This window comes from Bubalus kerabau, chromosome 10, assembly GCF_029407905.1.
Source record: "Bubalus kerabau isolate K-KA32 ecotype Philippines breed swamp buffalo chromosome 10, PCC_UOA_SB_1v2, whole genome shotgun sequence".
NCBI lineage: Eukaryota > Metazoa > Chordata > Mammalia > Artiodactyla > Bovidae > Bubalus > Bubalus kerabau.
The window spans coordinates 12,820,695-12,841,856 of NC_073633.1; the positions used below are offsets into that span (position 1 = coordinate 12,820,695).

The following is a 21,162-nucleotide window of genomic DNA, read 5'->3' on the forward strand; positions in this document are numbered from 1 at the left end:
AATCTGCTCCAAATGTTCTTACAAGTGTCCTTCATCGAGCCTAGAGATCCATTCATGTAGTAGGTGGGTGATAGGTCACACGTTCACTTCACCTTTACTAGAAATCTGCAGAATGTTTTTCAGAGTGGCTGAACCGTTTTACTCTCCCAGCAACAATGTGTGAGCTCCTGTGGGTCTCCTTCTTGCCTGTGCTCGACAGTGTTTGATTTCTTAATTCTACTGTTCTGTTGATCAAAACAACAGCTGATTGTGACATGGTTCAGTTCAATTCAGTTCAGTTGCTCAGTCATGTCTCTTTGCGACCCCATGAACTGCCGCACGCCAGGCCTCTCTGTCTATCACCAACTCCCAGAGTCCACCCAAACCCATGTCCATCGAGTCAGTGATGCCTTCCTACCATCTCATCCTCTGTCGTCCCCTTCTCCTCCTGCCCCCAATCCCTCCCAGCATCAGGGTTTATCTCATTGTAATTTGAAATTTTTCTTTTCCTGATTACTAAATGTTGAGCGTCTCTTCATACTTGTATTTCCTGTTTTGCACCTTTCTGTTTCAAATCTTTTGCCCAACTTTCTTTTTTTTTTTTTTCCCCAACTTTCTTTCTGTTTGTGTTTTTATTGTTTTTAAGGATTTTGTTATGTTCCGGTTACTAATACTTGTTGGTTTCCTATATTGTAGATGTCATTTCTTAAGCTAGCACCTATCTTTTTTTCTGTTTTATTAAAGTGTTTTTTGCTTTTACTTTTGGTGAATAGGAGGCTTAAATTTAAAGCCAGATGGATCTTTTCTTTTATGGCTGTATATTTTGATAGTAGACATTTATATGTCTGTATTTTTGTGATAAAACCTTATACTGCCAAATTAATATTCCAAACAGCAGAGCATAAAATACAAAGTTGGTGCAGCTGTAACTGACTGTGAGTATCTCATGACTATGAGTAATCTTCCATATATATAACGTGTGTGTGTGTGTAACAAAAAAAGACTATGACATTTTTTTATTTTGATTCTAATTTAGGGATACTGTTGGTGTTTAGTCACTAAGTCGTGTCCGACCATTTACAGCCCTGTGGACTGTAGCCCACCAGGATCCCCTGTCCGTGGGATTTCCCAGGCAAGGATACTGGAGTGGGCTGCCATTTCCTTCTCCAGGGGATCTTCCTGACCCAGAGATCGAACCCACATCTGCTGCTTGACAGGCGGATTCTTTACCACTCAGCCACCAGGGATGTCCAGGGATACTATTAGGGTGGCAGAATCATCAAATGTGAAGGACTGTATCTTCCTCTTACCCAAGTGGTCATCTTGTATCTGTAAAAAACCCTGTGGGTGTCTGGGTTCAAGCATGATGGCAGAGTCCGGGTAGGCTTTGGTGCCTTCCGCCAGCTAAGTACTCCGTTGATATCTGTTGCATAATGAATATGTAAGAGCATCTGAAGTTAACAACAGATGTGTCTGCTTGGAAGAATAGACTAGTGGTTCTCAAATCTGGTTGCCATTGAGATTAATGCACGGGCCTCATCCTTAGAGATGCTAAGTCTCTTGGTTTGAAGTAGGACCCAGGCGCTAATATATTTCAAACGTTCTTCAGATACTTCTAATAGAAAGTCCAGGTTGAGAGCTTCAGGTCAGAGAACTGGAGGCAGAAAAGGCAGGGGAAGACTGAGACCACTTACTGGGCTCAGAAAGGTCCACGAGGCAGTGGAACGTGGCTCGAATCAAAGCACAGTGAAGGCTGGAGGTCGGTGTGAGGTCAGGCTGATCATCGGGGCCTGTGGCTGAAAAGAGACAGAAGGAGCAAAGAAGCATTCTGGATGTTTGGAGGACAGTGGGCCAGGGAAGGGAGGTAGGACAAGCCAGGGATTCGCAGTCTGGGGCAGGGCTGGGCCTGTGGACCCTGCAGCGCTGGTGCCTTTCTGACCAGAAGCCAGAGGGCAGGCCTCGGCTCATTTAAAAGGCATGAGTCAAGTACAACCTTTGGCTTCCCATAGGTCAGAGGAGTAAAGAAAGACGTTTGGCCTGGGAATGGAGTGAAGACAGGGGTTCCCTTTCAGTTCAGTCGCTCAGTTGTATCAGACTCTTTGCAACCCCATGGACTGCAGCACACCAGGCCTCCCTGTCTATCACCAACTCCCTGAGTTTACTCAAACTCATGTCCATTGAGTCGGTGATGCCATCCAACCATCTCATCCTCTGTCGTCTCCTTCTTCTCCTGCCTTCAGTCTTTCCCAGCATCAGAATCTCTTCCAATGAGTCAGTTCTTCGTATCAGGTGGCCAAAGTATTAGAGCTTCAGCTTCAACATTAGTCCTTCCAATGAATATTCAGGGTTGACTTCCTTTAGGGTGGACTAGTTGGATCTCCTTGCAGTCCAAGGGACTCTCAAGAGTCTTCTCCAACACCACAGTTCAAAAGCATCAATTCTTTGGCACTCAGCTTTCTTTATAATCCAACTCTCACATTCATACATGACTACTGGAAAAACCATAGCTTTGACGAGATGGACTTTTGTTGGCAAAGTAATGTCTCTGCTTTTTAATATGCTGTCTAGGTTGGTCATAACTTTTCTTCCTAAGAGTAAGCGTCTTTTAATTTCATGTCTGTAGTCACCATCTGCAGTGATTTTGGGGCCCCCAAAAATAAAGGGGGCCCCTTTAGAGATGTAAATACTATTTTAAAATTAGAGCCAACAGGGCAGCAGGCAGAATTGATTAAAGGCATTGAAAAATAAAAATGATCTTTACGATGAAGTCCCCTTTTTGTGAAATGAAGTTGGTATGGCTCTGAGCTATGTGTGTGTATACACCTGTGCATGAACACTCAGTTCTGCAGGTGGCGGGGAGGATGGGATTCCCAAGGAGCTGTTGGAGTGGGGAGGATTCAGGCTCTGCGCTTGTTTTGGAAGACAGAAGCGATGGGAAGATCCGTACCCGCCCCAGACGGACACACAACTCACCGCTTTTGCGTCTTCATCCTGGTGGCAGCCCTGTTAGCAGCAGCGCAGGCTCCTAGTGTGTGAGCAGGGAATCACCAGGTGCTGGATCCATCTGCAAGACTGGAACAGAGTCCAGAAACCCATAAGAGAAATCTGGGGAGTGCAGTCAGAACTGAGGCTTTACAATTTGGAGCACAATCAAAGAGCAGCACACTGGGAGTCAGGAAAAATGAAGTCTCAGTCCTGACTCTGTTACTCCAAATCTATGTGGTCTTAGGCAGTTTAGTTCATTTCCACTTATTTATTGAGCCCCAGCCTTGACTGAGCACTTTCTAGATGCTGGGGACAAAACTGTGGGAAAAAAACAACGTCTGTGTCCCTCAAGACACTCACAACCTTTCCCAGGAGAAAGATATTTAAACGAGTAGTAAGGTTAGTGCCCTGAAGCACGGGAGGAGCTGAGCAGAGAGTGTTGAGTCCTGCGGGGGTGCAGCTGGGCCTCGACGGCCTCCGGGGAGTGGGGGGCACGTGAGCGGCCCCTGAGCAGGCGTCAGCTGAGCAGATGTGAGAAGAAGGCCTTTCCAGGTCAACCACTCGGCCTGAATTCTCTCCTCCTCCTTGTTGGGGGGGAGCTCTAAAACCAGAATCCAAGTTCTTTGACGCAATTCCTGAAGCTACCGAGAACTGTGGATGCCCATGGCAGAGAGTGTGCTATGGTGACAGCCGGGCCATGTGAACAGCCTTGATTTTTTCCCAGACTCAGTCTCTCATCTGTTTGCCCTGCACCAGCTGGTTTTCTTCTTGGGCGTTCCCTCTCCTTTGAAATGAGTCCAAGCCATGCGGGGACTAGGGGTAATTATTTTTTTCTTAATCATTGTGGTGCATTTTCCCTACTTGTTTTCACTGCTGTAATTCCTACTCATAGCAGTGTCTTTGTGTTTGCGAAATCTCTGTTCTTGACTATCCAGAAAGTGGGAAAACCAAACTTTTCTTTTTTTCCTCCCAATTCATAAATCTGATCCTGGTAATTCTCCACTCAAAAGCCTGCCATGTGGTTGGTGCCTACAGATTCAAAAGGGATTTCCTTTCCAAAATCCTTTTAAGGATCTGACCCCAGCATAGTCTTCCCTGTCGTGCTCTGTAATCCAGTTTCTGTAGACCTGTGTCGTCTTCCGCACAAGCATCTTTGCATTCTTGCTTCTGTGCCTGCTTTCGTTGTTCCCCATGTCTGGAATTTCCTCTCCCAATCCTGGTCTCTTCTTCTTCCCATCCATGACCCGCTTGTTTTCATGAAGCCTTCTTCGATCTTGGTTGTTGTCGTTAAGTTGCTCAATCATGTCCGAGTCTTTGCAACCCCATGGACTGCAGCACACCAGGCTCCCCTGTCCCTCACCAACTCCTGGAGCTTGCTCAAACTCATCTCCATCAAGTCAGTGATGCCATCCAACCATCTCATCTTCTGTCATCCCCTTCTCCTACCCTCAATCTTTCCCAGCATCAGAGTCTTTGGACTCCCCACCTTCAAAGCCAGAAAGATGATCTTGTTTCTCTCAACCTCAAAGCCTGAGGCGAAATGTCTACCAATCAGAATTCTGTATCTCACTGAACTTTCCAACAAAAGCCAATGATAGAAATGGGCACATCAGCCAAGTCTGAAAGAGTTTCTCTCTCACAGACCCTCTCGGAATGAAAAGGTATACTCCCAGTTGCATATTCAGGGACCTAGGTTACTGGTTTGATTTCAGCCAAGGTGAAAGTATTTAACGCCACGGTGGGTTGGTTTAGTCGCTAAGTCGTGTCTGACTCTTGCAACCCCATGGACTGTAGCCCACCAGGTTCCTCTGTCCATGGGATTTTCCAGGCAAAAATACTGGAGTGGATTGCCATTTCCATAGAATCAGCAAATGCTACAAAATAGGACTTTTCTTTTTTCCTGAAGAGCCAACTCATCTGAGTGTGAACTGGTGACCCTGCTGCATGTCTACATGTATGTGTGTAAGTGACCATGCACTCACGTGTGTGCATACGTGTATTTGACACACTGGACACACTGTTAATACTGGACCGTTAGGAGTGCACCATTGGCCGGCAGAGCATCCTCATGAGGCTGAGGGGAGAGCTTGTGGTCGAGGTGGCTAGGAAGTGTGTCTATCCTCCTCCTCTCCTCTCCAGAGCTGGAATTGTAATACCCATGACCCCACCTCCTTCTTGCTTCTGTGTCCTTGGCAAATGTGGTGACTTCCTGGAATCAGAGCTAATATGCTAATTGAGGATCTGTGTATCTGCAGTCGCTCACAGTCCAATCTCCAAAGTAGAGAATCTTGGCTCGGCTACACAGACGTCAGCTACAGAAGCGGAGGCCCCCAGGCTGGTGCCAAGGGCGACCTGTGTTCCCAGGGAGGTGGCCCAGGGACATGGGGCTGGGGGTGGGGCTGGGTGGAGATGGGAGAGAGAGGCCTTGGAGGGGGCTCAGCAACGCTGCCAGGCTCGGCCTCAGGTGCCAGCCTCCAGCCGACCTGGGTCAGGTCGAGGTTACCATGCTGGATGCAGGCAGGGAACTCTTGTGGCTCTGGAGAAAGCTGGAGGGCCTTTCCTATCTGACAGCAGGAAAAAGATCTTCTAGGTTGAGGGTTGCTCCTGAATCTTCGTGCAGTTGCTCAGTGGCCGCGGCCTGCCTCCTGCCAAGGTCACTCACATGTAAGGGCTCAGCTCAGGGCTGGGGGCCGTGGGGCTCCCACAGTCTTCACTTGCTTTCCTGGCAGAGTTGAAGATGGCCCATTTAATGACCTCATGCACATCTTGGTTCCTTCAGAGTATGTAGGCGTGTGTCCGTTTAGGGGGCAGTCTCTGCTCTTCCCTCAATCCCTTAGCCTTACAACATGAGTCACTTTTTATTTTATTCCTTTTAAACTCTTGTTGATTTCTCACTTTATCTATCTTCCGTCCCTGGGCGTCCCTCTTCAGGGCCAGTTTTGCTGGAGCAACCACAGGAGGCCTTGTTGGGGGGGTTAGGGGTGGGGGCGCCTGTGTGTGATAGAGGCAGTCTACCCAGCAGACATCACAGAGAGTGCAGAGGTAGCTTAGGTTATCAATCAGATCCATCTGTCTGTACCAAGTTGGTTTCACTTCTTAATCATTACCTTTTTAGTAGGATTCTGGCAGTTGCACTATTTTTGTAGAGGCGTGTCTGTTTCAGACCAAAAACAAGCAAAACTGCTCTTAGGGTGAAGCTGCATGGGGGGCCAGAGTCCCAGTGATGCAGGAACCCTGGTGACGCTCCTCTCCCAGTGGAATTCTGGGGCTGCACACGTATGCTGGGCACGGGTATCAGTATAGACACCTTGCAGGATGTAGCTTTGCTTCAGTTCAGTTCAGTCACTCAACCACGTTCGACTCTTTGTGACCCCGTGGACTGCAGAATGTTGGCAGTTCATGGGCAGGTGTTGGAGAAGATTCACACCATGCCCACCGTAAGTTAAAGGGCCCGAAAGGGAAGGATTTAGTCTTCAAAGTCTAATTTAAAGAAAGTTCTGCCTTCTCGTTTACTTGATAAAGCCTCCCCTGACCATTGGGTCCCTGTGGTGTCTCTGGTCCTGTGAACTCTGAAGGACACCATCCGACTCACGGGGGCCAACCTAGTGTGTTGATTGCAGGAAACGCAGCTAAGCAGAGGCAGAATGACTGCAGCCTCTTAGAGAAAAACAAATCTGGATCCATGGAGGTGAGGTAGAACCTTCAATCCAGTAGTTTAAAATGAAGATACGTATCTGCTCTCTGCTTGCAGCCAAAGGCAGTTAGATGGTGTGGGCCGGTGAACACCTAAGCTCGTTCCTAGAGTCGTGGGGCAGAGTTCAGCTTCTTGTGGTCATGGTGTGGGGTTACTCAGTTTATTTGAGGAAGTGCAACTGAAATGAATAATTTAGTCATGATCAACACAGATAAGAGTGAGCTGTTTATTCCTTATATTAAAACATGAAGACAAAAAATAAGGTATAAATATGGGAAAAGCTGTTAAAACCATCGAAATGCTTTAGCTTCCACATATGAGAGAAATTTTTACTCTTTAGAAATTTCAGAGGAGTAACAGCCTGGCATCATGTGCAGCATAGTAGGTGCTCAGTAAATAATCAGTTTTTTCTCTTATAGAGTAAAGAATAATAAGTGCTTATTGTAAAAAGCCATATACTTAAAAGAAAAATAACCTGAAATCTCACCACTTAGCATTTGGGGATATATCCTCTCAGACATTTCAAGGCATATAAATGTATGTGTACTTTTACAAAATCAGCTCTATTGTACAGGATGTTTTAGCAACTGTCTCCATGTCATTAAATTGGATCCTTTTATTTAGCAGCAAAGGAGCATGATATAATATCCAGTGTCAGGAAGAATGTGTCAACTCCTGTAGCTTGTGACTTGACACGTCTCACGTGCTTTTTTCTTTTATTTTTTTAGCAGGTTTCTTCGGCGGAGGTACGCATCGGGCCCATGAGATTGACACAGGATCCTATCCAGGTACGCCTCTGTTCCTCTTAGAGGCTCGGTTTGCAGATCAAGTAGTTATAGGAGCCCCATCTCAGGGGCTCGCCTCATCTACAGCAGATGCCACCCTTGCTCTGAGATGCACCCCCAGGCATCCATACATGGTGTGTGTGTGTGTGTGTGTGTGCACGCATCTCTGTGTGTGTGTGTCTGTGTACAAACGCTTGTCTTTATTAATGTCATACTTGACATATCAGATTGTTTTCTTGAAGAAAATACTGCCCCATTTGGAGTATAATATAATAGGTAAATTGATTGCATGGTGGGTTGTAAGGAACAAAAATGCTTCACCAAAAAAAGTGTCTATTCTACATGCCCCTCCCGCAGCTGGACAGAGAAGAAGCCATGAGCGGTAAAGGGCAGGCTTTGCCATGAGCCGCAGCTGGATGGGAACCCTGGTTCTGCCCTTTCCAGCTGTGTGACCTTGGCTGTGTTGCTTCACTTCTCTACCCGGTAAAGAAGTCTGTAAAGTGGAGATGGTGATGCCTCCCTCTTAGGAAGGGATGAGCTTCCTAAGTTCAGTGAAATAACCATCAAGTGCTTGGGACACCTGCCTGGCAGCGGAAGGTGCTCAGGGGTGATAGCTGTTGTCCTGTGTGTCTTGGGCCAGGCAGCCTACTGGGCTCTTAGACACCAAGGCTACCATCTACGGGGAGAGAAGGGCCAGCACCTGCGCACTAACTTCCCTCTGACCATGACAGCGACTGTGTCCTCCCCAGCCCCTCCAGCGTCAGGGGCGCCCTGTGGGAAACAGGTCTGAGAGGGGCGTGTTAAGTCCTCATCGGCGTCTGCATCTTCCTGGTAAGGCCTACGGGGGCCACCTTTCTCCTTGTGAAACTGTCGCTTTTTTAGCACCAGTTTGTTCTGCACTTCGGACAAGTAAAGATGCAGGAAACATGTAAACAAACCAATTAACATGTAGACGAAAGTGAAAAACCAACCAGAGAAATGTGTTGTTTGATTTATGAGCGATTGGAAAAGAAAATAACTTAGTGTTTCTTGGAAAAGGAAATGCAAATCTGGGGCAGGGGGAGTGAAACAAGAGATTTAAGCTTGGGAAAATTGGATGAAACAAATTTAGGAGCAGAGAGAGAGGGAGTGAGAATTTATTAAAATAAACATAAGCCCCAACTATTTATATAGAATACAAACAAGTGGAAAATTCCAGTATTCATCCTAGGGGCGTGGGACTTTGTAGTCCATTTTGAATAAAGGCAGTGACAAAGGTTCTGATATCAGTATTTATTCCCAAAGTAATATCCAGACTGTTTCTTGGAATTTGTGTGGTTTCAGATCAGTTAATGTAATTTACCTTCATTTTTTACCCTGTGCTATGCTGGCAATGAATGCTCATGATAAGGACATCTCATTCTTTTAAAATACCGTTATTTTTGTTACGTTTGTTAAAATGTAAAGTATTTCAAGTATTCATAAAAGTACATGTGTATCCCCATACCCACTTTTATCAAATATGCAAATTTTATCAAGTACAAGAAATTTATTTTATCAAGGATGTCCTATTTGTTTGAGCTCATTTTAGAAACAAGAGATTACAGATACTTTATAAACTCTATTTTTTCCCTTTGCCCTCCTCTCTCTTCCTTAAAAGTAACCACTATTTGGAGATTGATTATGATAGGTATTTGTGTATTTCTTCTGCATATCTACGTATCCATTACCACTTTGTTTTGAATACCTTAAATTTTATTTGAAAAGCATCAGGAAGTAGTCATCATTTTGAAATTTTTCATCATTTAGTGTGATACCTAAGAATCTATTGCCTAAACTAAAGTAACAAAGATTGACTCCTTTGTTTTCTTCCAAGAGTTTTATAGTTTTACCTCTTATAGTTAGCTCCATGATCCATTTTGACTTAATTTTTGTATATGCTGTGAGGTAGGGCTTCATTCTTTTGCTTATGGATGTCTGGCTGTGCAACAGCATTTGTTAAAAAGAATATTCCTTCCGCCATGGAGTTGTCTTGGTACCTTTTCCTAAAATCATAGGGCTTTAATTGTGAGGGTTTATTTCCGGATTCTCAAGTCTATTTCATTGATATATGTCTGTACACACTGCCTTGATTTCTGTAGCTTTGAAGTGTGAATCCCCTTTCTTATTTTTTAAGATTGTTTTTGCTGAGTCCCTTGCATCTTCATACCATTTTCAAGACCAACTTGTGAATTTGGGGAGGGGAGGACCAGCTGGGATTTTGATAGTGATTGCAATAAATCTGTAGATCATTTTGGGGACTATTGCTATATTAACCATTTTGTCTTCTAATCCATTAATATGTTTTTCCGTTTATTTAGGTTTTCTTTAATTTTTTCATCACTGTCTTGTAGTTTTTAGTGAATGTGTTTCCTATTCTTGTTACATTTATTCCTGAAATATTTTATTTACTTGGTACTATGGCAAATGGAATTGTTTCCTTACTTTCATTTTGGGTTGTTCATTGCTAATGTATAGAAGCAAAATTTATTTTTGTATATTGATCTTGTACCTTGCAATCTTGCTGAATTTATTAGCTTTTACATTTTTGTGAATTTTTAAAGATTTTCTATATACAAAATCACATCATTACTACTTTCTTCCCAATCTGAATGCCTTTTACTATTTGCCTAATGTCCTCTTGAACCTTCAAAACAAGTGTATTTAGTTTTATAAGATATATCCAAATCTGTGTTTAGTTTTATAAGATATATCCAGATCTTTTCTTAAAGCTGTACCATTTTACACTCCTATAAGCAATGTGAGTTCTGATTACTCCAAATCCTTGGTAATATATGTTTCAGTCTTCTAATTTTAGCTCATCTACTCGGTGAGTAGTACTGACTTATGGTAACTTAATTTGCATTTCTCCGTGACTAATAATGTTGGGCCGATTTTTAATTTGCTGCTTGGCCATTTGAAAAATCTTCTATGAATGTTTAGTTAAGTCTTCGGCTCCTTTTTAGTTGGGTTTACTTTTTTAAAATTACTGCATTGTGGGAATTCTTTACGTATTCTTGTCCAAGTCCTCTGTCAGATTTTGAGAATATTTTCTTCTAAACCGTGGCTCTTCTTTTCATAAATTTAGATTTTGAACAAAAATATTAGTTTTGATGTAGTCTAATTTCTCACTCCTTTTATGGCTCTGTGTTCTAAGAATCTTTAATACCAGGTTGAAGATTACTTGTTTTCTTCTGGAAACTTGATTGTTAAATTTTAATTTAGATCTATAACTCAAGTTCACTTTTATGTATGGTGTAGTAAAGAGGTTAAGGCTCTTCCCCTCTCCATATTGACCAGATGGTGGTGGTGGTTTAGTTGCTAAGTCATGTCCAACTCTTGGGACCTAATGGACTGTAGCCCTCCAGGCTCCTCTGTCCAGGGGATTCTCCAGGCAAGAATACTGGAGTGAGTAGCCATTTCCTCCTGCAAGGAATCTTCCCAACCCAGGAATCAAACCCGGGTCTCCTGCATTGCAGACAAATTCTTTACTGACTGAGCCACCCAGGAAGCCCCATTATTCTAGCTCTATTTGTTGAAATGACTATTCCTCGCTCCACTGAATTATCTCTTGATGCCTTTCTTACTGATTCTTTGATACTTGTTGCAACTTGTTTGGCAGCCAGTAAGTAATGTAGACAGTTATTAAATTTTCCACACAAAACTTTTAAGAAGATATATTCCTGTTTCTGGAAGACAGGCTTCTGTATCTGTGAAATTAATTCACCTTTATTAATGATGCTATTCAAACTACTTCTATCTTAACTTTTTGTGTTCCATCAGTTTCTGTTGTAATGGCTTATGTCAGTAGCCTCAATATTTTTTTAAATATTTTCTGATGTTTCAAATCTGCCACGTTAATCTGTATCCAAGTTCTAGATTTGTGTATGTTCTTGGTAACTCTTGCTTTTATATATTGTCCCTCTTTAAACGTCTACCTTAATTTATATTTTATTTGTTGGTAATATGGTTGGGCCAGCTTTCTTTAGTTAATATTTTCCTGATATATGTTTTTCTATCTTTTCACTGTCACTTTTATTTATAACTTTGTGTTAAATATCCCTCTTATACAGAACACATAGTTTTATTTTTCTAAAACCTATTCTGATAAACTAACTTTAATAAGTAAGTTTAATCTGGTTACATTGAGTGTGATTACTGATATAATTAGTCTTCTTTTGTATTTTCTATTTTATTACCCTTTTCCCCTTGTTTCTACTTTTTGTTAAAATGGTTTTCAGAATTACCTTTTACTGTCTCTGTTTTAGCAGGTTGAAGTTAGGCTCCTACTTTAGCGGTTTTCCTTAAATTATTTTTAATATGTTTGCTTAGCAGTCAAATTTTGTAACAAAGTCTATATTTCTGTCCTCTGAAGTATGATGTAGTCCTTTGCAGTATTTAAATATTCTATAATAGCCTCAGTTGTCTGTAATTTTTTGACTGACATTTGGTATGTTAAAGCATAATAAAACATTTTAAATTTGTGCTCATAAGCTATGAAATATAGTAACTAATAAAATTAATGCTGTGAATCCATCAGCCAGCATAAGAGATGGGATGTTCCCAGTGGTACCATGTACCTGCCTGGTTCCTGTCCCATGAGTTTGGGCCCTGTGATAGCAGCTAAAAGCATCAAGAGTCCCTCTCTGAATGAGGGGCGGAATAATTAAGAAAACTCTTTTTTAAAAAATAAGCTCAACTTAGAACCAAGGATGCCTTTACTCCTGGGTCTCATTCAAGCATAATTTTAGGCACTGATCCATCCAGTTCAAGTCCATATGCTCAAGACTCCACAGCCGGTGTTGTCGGGAGGAAGGAGCCACAGGATGACCCCTGACCGCCCAGGGAGTCTGGCTGGTTTTTTTGTCTTTTACATTCTCACTGGAAGGGCTGCTGCTGCTGCTAAGTCGCTTCAGTCATATCCGACTCTGTGTGACCCCATAGACGGCAGCCCACCAGGCTCCCCCGTCCCTGGGATTCTCCAGGCAAGAACACTGGAGTGGGTCGCCATTTCCTTCTCCAATGCATGAAAGTGAAAAGTGAAAGCGAAGTCGCTCAGTCGTGTCTGACTCCTAGCGACCCCATGGACTGCAGCCTACCAGGCCCCTCCGTCCATGTGATTTTCCAGGCAAGAGTACTGGAGTGGGGTGCCATTGCCTTCTCCGACTGGAAGGGCAGGGATATCTAATCAAGTGTTCTTGTGCTTCTGATACTGTCATTGCAACCGTCTTAGAAAGGGCCTAAAACCTTCGTTTTTACATTTTATTTCTTGGAGAAAAAAAATACCTGCTCTGTAATTTCACTGCCTTGCTGAAAATGTTAACTGTGTCAGCTGGAGCCCGTAGGACTTGGGAGGAACTTACTTGACAAGCATATTCCAGGATGTGGTTGCTTTGGAGGGTGCTTTTCTGAGGTCACTGGGGGGGATTTGCTCCCATGTGGCGGCCAGGCAGTGTGATGTGGGCTGGTGGAGCGCTACTGGGGTATAGTGGGTGGATGTGCCTTGCGGAGTTGCAGAGGACAGCTCTCCTGAGTGAGTGCCTGTGACTCACGGCAGGGCATGTTTTCCAGTCTTAGCAAAAAATAAAAGTACAGGGAATATTATGAGGCAATAGATTTTTATCAACTGGTGCCATCTGGAAACCAAGAGGCCCTTTCTTCATCAATGCCTGGAGCGTATTCACTTTCCAGTGTGTGGAATTATTTCTGCTTAGGCTGTTGCCGCCCCCACCCCTCAGACTGAGCCTTCCAGCTGGCCTTGGAAGCAGATCCTGACTGCTGTGACCTGAGCATTCTCCCAGCAAGACAGCAGTTTCCTTTAAAACTTATACTTCCATATTGTGTGGACATGGATTTTATTTTTTCCCCCTGGAACCATTATATATTGGAGACTCTATCTGGCAATCCTTTGGCCTTGTGGGAAGCTGATCTTGACACATTAAGTGATGGAGTGATGGAAATGTTCAGATTCAGTAACTTCCTGTGGTCAGCATCTTCTCTCCTGTCTGTCCTGATTGCTGGCACCAAGTTGTGTCCTCTACCCAGCCAGTTTCATGGAACCACAGAGTGGTTAGGGATTTTAGTTGTTAGGGTCCAGTATTTTAGGGGTAAAAACACAGCATGTTACTTATGATTATATAAGCTTGAGGGTCAGGTCAACCACAGTTCAGATCTTGTTAGCTGCTGACTTGGGTGTGTGTCTTAACCATTCCATACCTCAGTTCCCACGTCTGTAAGTGGGGATGATGCCCACCTCCAAAGAAAGATTTGTGAAAGGGTTACTAAATGAGGTAGTATATTTAAAGTCCTTTCAATATCATGGCTGGCCCTTAAATTCTCATCAAACTATAGCTACTTGAAAAAGCCCTCACTTTGCATAGTTCCAGTATACACAAATTTTGGAGTTTAGTCAACATCAGATAACCAAAAAGATGTATTAAACAAAGTATATGAGCATCACGTTCCTAGGGACATTTAAGGAAAGCTCCCCAACTGTTGTCTCCAAATGAATCGACCCCACCTATGATCACATTGGCCAGTTTTTCAGTGACCACTTATACACGTTGTCTACTCTTAGGAGCTCCTTATATTTGGAAAAACTAATACAATTATGTAAAGTTTAAAAATAAAATAAAATTAAAAAAAAAAAAAAAAAAGGAGCTCCTTGTTCCCTGGCTTTTGCTTAAAGCCAAACCAAGTATTCTGAAAATTAGATGTTTAATTGTGGACATTGACAATCCATTTGGAGACATGTAGGCATATCCTTTCTAGAAAGAACACTAATAATGATGAACATGTACACTGCAAGTTAAAGAAAAGTTAGAGTTGTTTTTTTTCATCTTTTTCGTGATTATATAGTTACATTCTCATTTAACTGTGAAGGACAGCTTATTGCTATCCTCAGAAAGATAGTTTTTCAGACCTTCTTGATAAAACATGTCAAAGGAATGGTTATAATACTTCCAACACAGTCCAGGGACATCAGAAAGATTACTGAAGGAGGAGCTGGGGATTATGGGTCTAGCTCTGCCACTGCTTTGCTCACGGAAGTTGCTGCCCTCATCTGTTGAATGGGTGATGGTGGGTCACCCCCAGAGTCCCTTCCTGCCCTGAAAACTCCTGAGAGGCATAGTCCCTGTTCCTGTCATTGCCTCTAGGACACCCCCCAGGTCACCTGCAGTCTGGCTGCTACCCCTCTGCAACCTCTTACACCAGACCCGCTGTACTTATTCTCTGGACCCTGCCCTGGGTTATCCAGTACTTCATCAATCTGGCTTGGGTTGAAAGATGATTTAAACTTTGCAATTCCAAAAAATGTAGGTAGAAATAGAGGGAGGCCCAGCCTGATATTCTGAGGTTTTCATTGCTACATTTGAAAAGCCATACCCCAATGGCACAGCAGATGAAAAATCGGCCTGCAATGTAGGAGACACAAGAGACGTGGGTTCAGTCCCAGGGTCAGGAAGATCCCCTGAGGAAGGCATGGCAACCCACTTCAGTGTTCTTGCCTGGAGAATCCCCATGGATAGAGGAGCCTGGTGGGGTACAGTCCATGGGGTCACAAAGAGTCAGACACGACTGAGCACATAGCACACACAAGTAGCCTTCACTTTGCACAGTTTCGGTATACACAGACTAGGTTGTGTATGCCTGGTCACAAAGATTCAAACATTGGTGTTTGAACTGTGATAATTGCATGAAGTTGCTACAAACTTTTCTGATAGTTCTTCAGTCCACAAGTCATTACAGAAATTACAAACGTGCAGCGTGATCAGAGACAGATGTGCAGCCTGGACGGTGCCAATCTCGAGGCTTGTTTCACAGTCTCTGTTAAAGCAAAGTGTGCCCCTTTATTTCTCTGTGATAACCTACATGACATTATACAAAAGCTGATGATTGAAAGAGGAAGTTAGCCGCCCAAAATGAAAGCATAGTAAAGAAATGCAAGGTGATGATGCTAGACGTGAACAGCAGTGTAAATGGAGTTAGAGGAGAAAGCTGGCTGGCAGGGCTCACACTGCTGCCAGTGAGATATTCCAGGGTGTAGCCAGGGGAAGTTAGTCTCAACGCAAGTTTATTGAGCTAAGTGAAGAAAGTGGTTGTGACGAAAAGGATGAAATATCACAAATGAAGTGATGCCAACAGAAAACTGCACATTAATTAAAGGAACTCTGGGGACATTTCATGACATTGAAAGCACAGAGGATAAAATGTTGGAAGTTTATCCAAACTTAGGAGTTTATAATTCACCAAGGCATAAAGAGGCTCATATAATTTATACAGCTGGAGGAAGGCAAGCACTGTTCAAACTACTCAGTAAGCTGAAAAAAAACTTCAGAGTCTCAGTTTCTAATGTTTCAAAGAAAGTGCACTGAATAAGTGTTAATTTTATATTTTTCACTTCCCTGTACATTTATAACCAATAATAAAGGTTTTGTATGTTTTGACAAAGTTTCTAAATGTCATAGAACAGTAGTTGTGACCGTTCTTCATTCAGTTTGCTTCGCATGGCCATTTGTATGTTCTGGCGCTACCATGCAGAGGGGGCGCTGCCTGTGTATGTGTTCCGATCCTGGACAAAACCCAAGTTGGCCAAGACCTGCTCCAGAGGCAGACGTTTCCTCCTTGTCCCAGGCTTCACCACAGGGCTGCTTTCAGTTTTCTTCTCTTTTGCTGTGTTTGCAATAGCACAGTGAGGTTGGTGTAACAAAACTGCTTCCTTCTTCCCCTTCTACTGCGCGGGGATTCCTTCCCTGGATGCCGTGCCCACGCTCTGTCTTTGGCCACTGGCTAGTACTGCATCCCTCATGCTTATCTGCTTACCTGAACGTGTCCCCTGCTTGGTCCTGGGGGCAGACACTGGACTCTGGTTGTCTCTGTCAGCTTCTTACTCCCAGTTCTTATATCTTATGCGATAGATCAACAAAAATATTCTTCAGAGGAACGTTCCACATACTATTTAGAGCAGGTGAGAGTGAGTTTACTTTTACTCTATAAATAAAAAGCAATATGCTTTTTTTTATTTTCGTTTTTTGGCCACACTTTGCGGCATGTGGAATCTTAGCTTCCTGGTCAGGGATTGAACCTGCGCCCTCTGCATTGGAAGGTGGAGGATCGCCAGGGAAGTCCCAAGTTCAGCTATATGCTTTCGTTAATTATTTTGTAAAAATCATTTTAATCATAAAAATCATTTAAAAATCATCCCTTTAAAAATCACTTTAAGGGATTTGCCTCAATGAATGGTCAGTAAACATTTCCACATTGACATGTTTAACAAGAAACTAAATACTGATACATAAAATGATAAGTTTGAAGAGGGACTATATCACATAAGGTTTTTTAGGGGTTGCATTCTTTGGTTTGGAGTAACAGTTGCCTTTCACAAAATAGTAAATGAATAAGAAATGTATTAGTGTATTTTTTCCCCCCAGAATCCAAGGAAGAGTTGAAAGCCATGGTTTAGAAAGGGTGGCAGTGAGCCATTTCTGAGTATTTTGACAGAAGGAATTTGAGGTTCTTCCTTCAATCTTTTTATATTAATGGCCCATGGGTCCTAATTCTCAGCCTCTGTGTCTCTGTTCAAATTTCAAATTCCCAAAAACATTATTAGCCCAGCTGTGGCCTAGGAGATAGGGGCAGAGAGTATAACTTTGGTTACTTGCGTATGCCGTCTTCCTAGAGAAAATAGAATTTTCCAGATAGGCAGACCTTAACAACAATGTCATGGCTATAGTACTTTAAAATGTATGTATATATTTTTTTAATTGCCATAGATTTTCACTTTGCTTAGGAATTGAATCATTGAAAAGTAGTCTTTCTGAATTAATCTTTTATAAAGGGAAAGAATTTTGAACAGTACCTAGAAAGATTTTTCTAGTGAGTACTTTTATAAATATTCTTGTTTTGGTATGTAGACTTTAATTTTTAATCAGGCAGGGTGAAGCCAACAGAGTAGGAGAGACTGTCATTGAAAGATAGTTTATTCCTCACAGTTCCCGAGAGGAGGGGGCAGGCCATGCAGGACCACAGAGGGAAGAACTGAGGTCGGTTGGAGGCAGGGAGTATGAGGGCCAAAATGTGGGCAGGAGCTGTGATTATGCTCTCTGTGCAAAGCGGTGAGGCAGGGGTGGCAGGGTAGACAGGTTTGACTGGTTGAATCACTCATGAGACGTGTTGGGCAGAAGGACTGTCCCTAGTTGCCTGGTACCCGGCCCTGGAGTGATTTAGGACAGGTGGATAGTGGTCCAGAGGGTTAGCAAATGGTAGAGGTGGTAGGCGCCGACTTCGGATTGGTTTGCATATGGAAAATGCATTCCTAGGCAAGTCCGTGGCTTTCTCTAGGCATTGGAGAATTGGCTAGCCCTCAGGGGCATCTCTCCAGAGTCAGCAAGGCTCCAGACATCAAAGCATTAGAAGTGCAGAAGTTAACCTGGCTGAGACTATGCACTCCCAATGCAGGGGGCTCAGGTTTGATCCCTGGTCAGGGAACTAGATCCGCAGGCCACAACTAAGAGTTCACATGCCGCCACTTAAGATCCTGAGTGACCCAACTAAGACCCAACACGGCCAAATAAAATAAAAAACATTTTAAGGCGTGATTAATACAAGTCCCTACATGTTCAGTTGGTTGGTAAGTTTCCATGTGAAATCCAGCATAACTTCACAAAGTGGCTACAAGGCATTACACAGCGGAGCCCTCTGCTGTGACCTCCACTTCCTGTCCCTCTCTTTGGCCCTCCCCTCTGTCACACTGGCTTCCTTTCAGTTCTTGAACGCATCAGCCATGCATCCCACTGAAGGGACCAGTGGATCTGTTCCCTCTTTGTGGGATGATTTATCTTTAGTGATCATTTTCACTTTTCCATTTTCTCTGGGCGTCTGCTCATATGTCACTTCCTCCGTGGGGCTTACCCTAAGCACCCTACTTAATAGTGCTCCCAGCAGCCTCTACTGTTTCACCTAGCACTTACCACTTTCAGCATTCCATATCATTTGTTTATTTATTATGCCTGTTGTTTGAGGTCAAGAGGTCATATTTATTTTGTTAGCATACTCTAAGCAATAAAAAATCATGTCTACACATAGTAGGTGCTCAAGAATATTTGAAAAATGACATTATTTTTCCAAAAGTGGAGCACTCTAGTCTTTTAAGGACACATAAGACATCAGAGATTAGTACCTGTATCAGTGGCCAATATGGGAATACAGTTAGGCTCTTATTGCATAAGTCAAATGTTGTTGTCTAGTTGCTAAGTCGTGTTCGACTCTCTTGCGACCCCGTAGACTACAGACCGTCAGTCTCCTCTCTCCATGAGATTTCCCAGGCAAGAATATTGGAGTGGGTAGCCATTGTCTTCTCTGGGGGATCTTCCTGACCCAGGGGTCAAACTCATGTCTCCTGCATTGCAGGTAGACTCTTTACCACTGAGCCACCAGGGAAGCATTAGTCAAATATTGAGGCATAAATGTAGAAAGGAAATATAGAGTGTTGAGATTCTTGCTTAGCAATCGTTATTCAGCCAGACAGATGGGACAAGAGGTTCTGTCACCTTCCCTGACGTTTAGCCTTTGCATATTGAGTTTCTCATGCTAATACCACAGCTACATCAAGTCAAAGGCCAGTGACTTTTTGTACAAACCAATTTATTCTACCTGATTTTTTTCACTGTCGCTCCATTGTTAACAGTTCCATCTGAAGGCTTTCTTTTCACTATCAAGATCCGGAAGGCTGCGTCCCTCACTTCTCTTGGAAGAGCCGCCTCCCACTTCTTTCCAAGAGTAGGTCTGCAGCGAAGGTTCTGGGGGATAGCCTGGCCTGAGGACTGACAGACCCTTGCCCACAGTGAGCCATGAAGAAGGGTGGCTGCCTCATGTGTTACTGGCATGTGATTTCAAGCCATGTGCTAAAAGAAAATATCAAAATCATGCTGAAAAACATGATTTCTCTTCTGGAATCACGGTATTTGAGAAAACAGGAAATGATTCAAGCAGTGTAGAACAACTGACATTTATGATGCATTCAGATGTTAAATGATAAAGGATTATTGGAGAGGCTTAGGTATAAAATGGTATTGTGGTTTTCTCTTTTTAGAAAAGAGTTTTTTTTCTTTAATAGATACATACGGGTGAAATATGTGGGATTTGCTGTAAAGTAATACAAGAGTTGGAAAGTGGGTAGGGAAAGCATTGAGGTCACATTGGCCAGGAGTGGCTTACTGCTGAAACGGGGTGATGGGTCCATGAGAGTCATTATACTGTTATTTTCGTTATTCTGTATATTTTCAGTTTTCAGTTAGTGAAGGATTTTTTAAAATGTAGTGGTAATTATTGACCAATTTCTCTTCTTTCTGATTTTAAGTGGAACACATTCACCCTTTCATCATGAAGATTGGTATTGACTATGGGCTTAAAGGACCAGAAACTTCCCTTCTGTTCCTCATTGTTTAAATGAGAACTGAATGGTGAAGAATGTTAAATGCTTATCAGTATCCTGAGATTATTAATATATGTACTTCTTATTCAGTCTGTTGCATGACGTAGTCTTACTCCAGTTGACAGTAAAAGCCGTCTTTTATTTTACAGAAACCCTGTGCGCAGTCATCCAGTCACTCAGGTACCAAGTGCTGCCCGGCAGGGTCACAGCAGGAGCAAGTCAGGCAGGTCTTCCCTGCCCCGAACTCGATTCTAGTGGGGAAGAGAGACCATAAACAAACAAATGAACAAGCTCAGGTGCTGGTGTGGCCATCTCCGGCGTTGTGGCCCCCAGGGGATCTGGGTTCCAGAGCCCAAGGAATGATGAGGGCACGTGGGTGGTGGTAAGCACTGCCGTCTTCTTTCCAGGGAGTGGGGCTGCACGTTCCCGTGAAGAAAAAGAGGCCTGCTTCCTCACCTTAGCTCCAGTAGCTTCACATTTCATGATTGTTCTTTCCAGATTCAGCAAGTGCTGGGTATTGCAATTAGTTTTTGAGGATGTTTTGAGTTCCCATCCTTTTCGGGTCTGGATAAAGATTTACGTGCTAAGTTTGGAGAGGCGGCCTCTAGGTACCTCAGGCAAACCCCAACTGCCCTGACCCCAAATACATGAGCATGTGAACCACAGGCTAACCTATGTTGATGAACCTGTTACCATTTTACTGATCAGTCCATTTGAAGACGGAGACACTTAGGAAATTATAAATGGGTAGCAAGCACCAACAGTGGTGGAGCTTGTCTTCTGTGCTCACTCAGGCCTCCCAGCTCACTTACAGGCCACTGTTTTTAGCACATCTGATATTGGAGAAGCTGTAGGCTGGAGATGCCCTGCCTTGTTCAGAGACACCCAGGAAGCAGGGGACCAGCTGGGATTTGAACCCAGGGGGCTTCTCTCCAGAGGCTGCATCCTCCACCAGTATCATGTAGGTCTGCTTCCAATCGTCTCTAAGGATGATGACTTCTGTCAAGATCCTCTTTTCTGTGTGTTTCAGGTTTTGCTCATCTTTGCAAAGGAAGACAGTCAGAGTGATGGATTCTGGTGGGCCTGTGACAGAGCCGGTTACAGCTGCAATATTGCTCGGACTCCAGAGTCAGCCCTGGAATGCTTTCTAGATAAACATCATGAGATTATTGTAATCGATCACAGACAGACTCGAAACTTCGATGCAGAAGCAGTGTGCAGGTACTGTAGTTATGTTAATATATTAGCAAATGCCCACCTAACAGCTT

General features: G+C 43.3%; 1 protein-coding gene across 4 annotated transcripts in view; it reads left to right on the top strand.

Moving 5' to 3' along the window:
• The window catches only part of PDE8B (phosphodiesterase 8B), a 257,110-nt gene that overhangs the window by 137,787 nt on the left and 98,161 nt on the right, over positions 1 to 21,162 (top strand). For 2 of the 4 annotated variants that reach the window (XM_055536616.1, XM_055536614.1), the window contains exons 2-3: positions 7,387 to 7,446; positions 20,925 to 21,115. In XM_055536616.1, the coding sequence (XP_055392591.1) occupies positions 7,387 to 7,446; positions 20,925 to 21,115 (251 nt within the window). The remainder of the gene's footprint in view (positions 1 to 7,386; positions 7,447 to 20,924; positions 21,116 to 21,162) is intronic. The other 2 variants (XM_055536617.1, XM_055536615.1) reach the window with 1 other exon arrangement.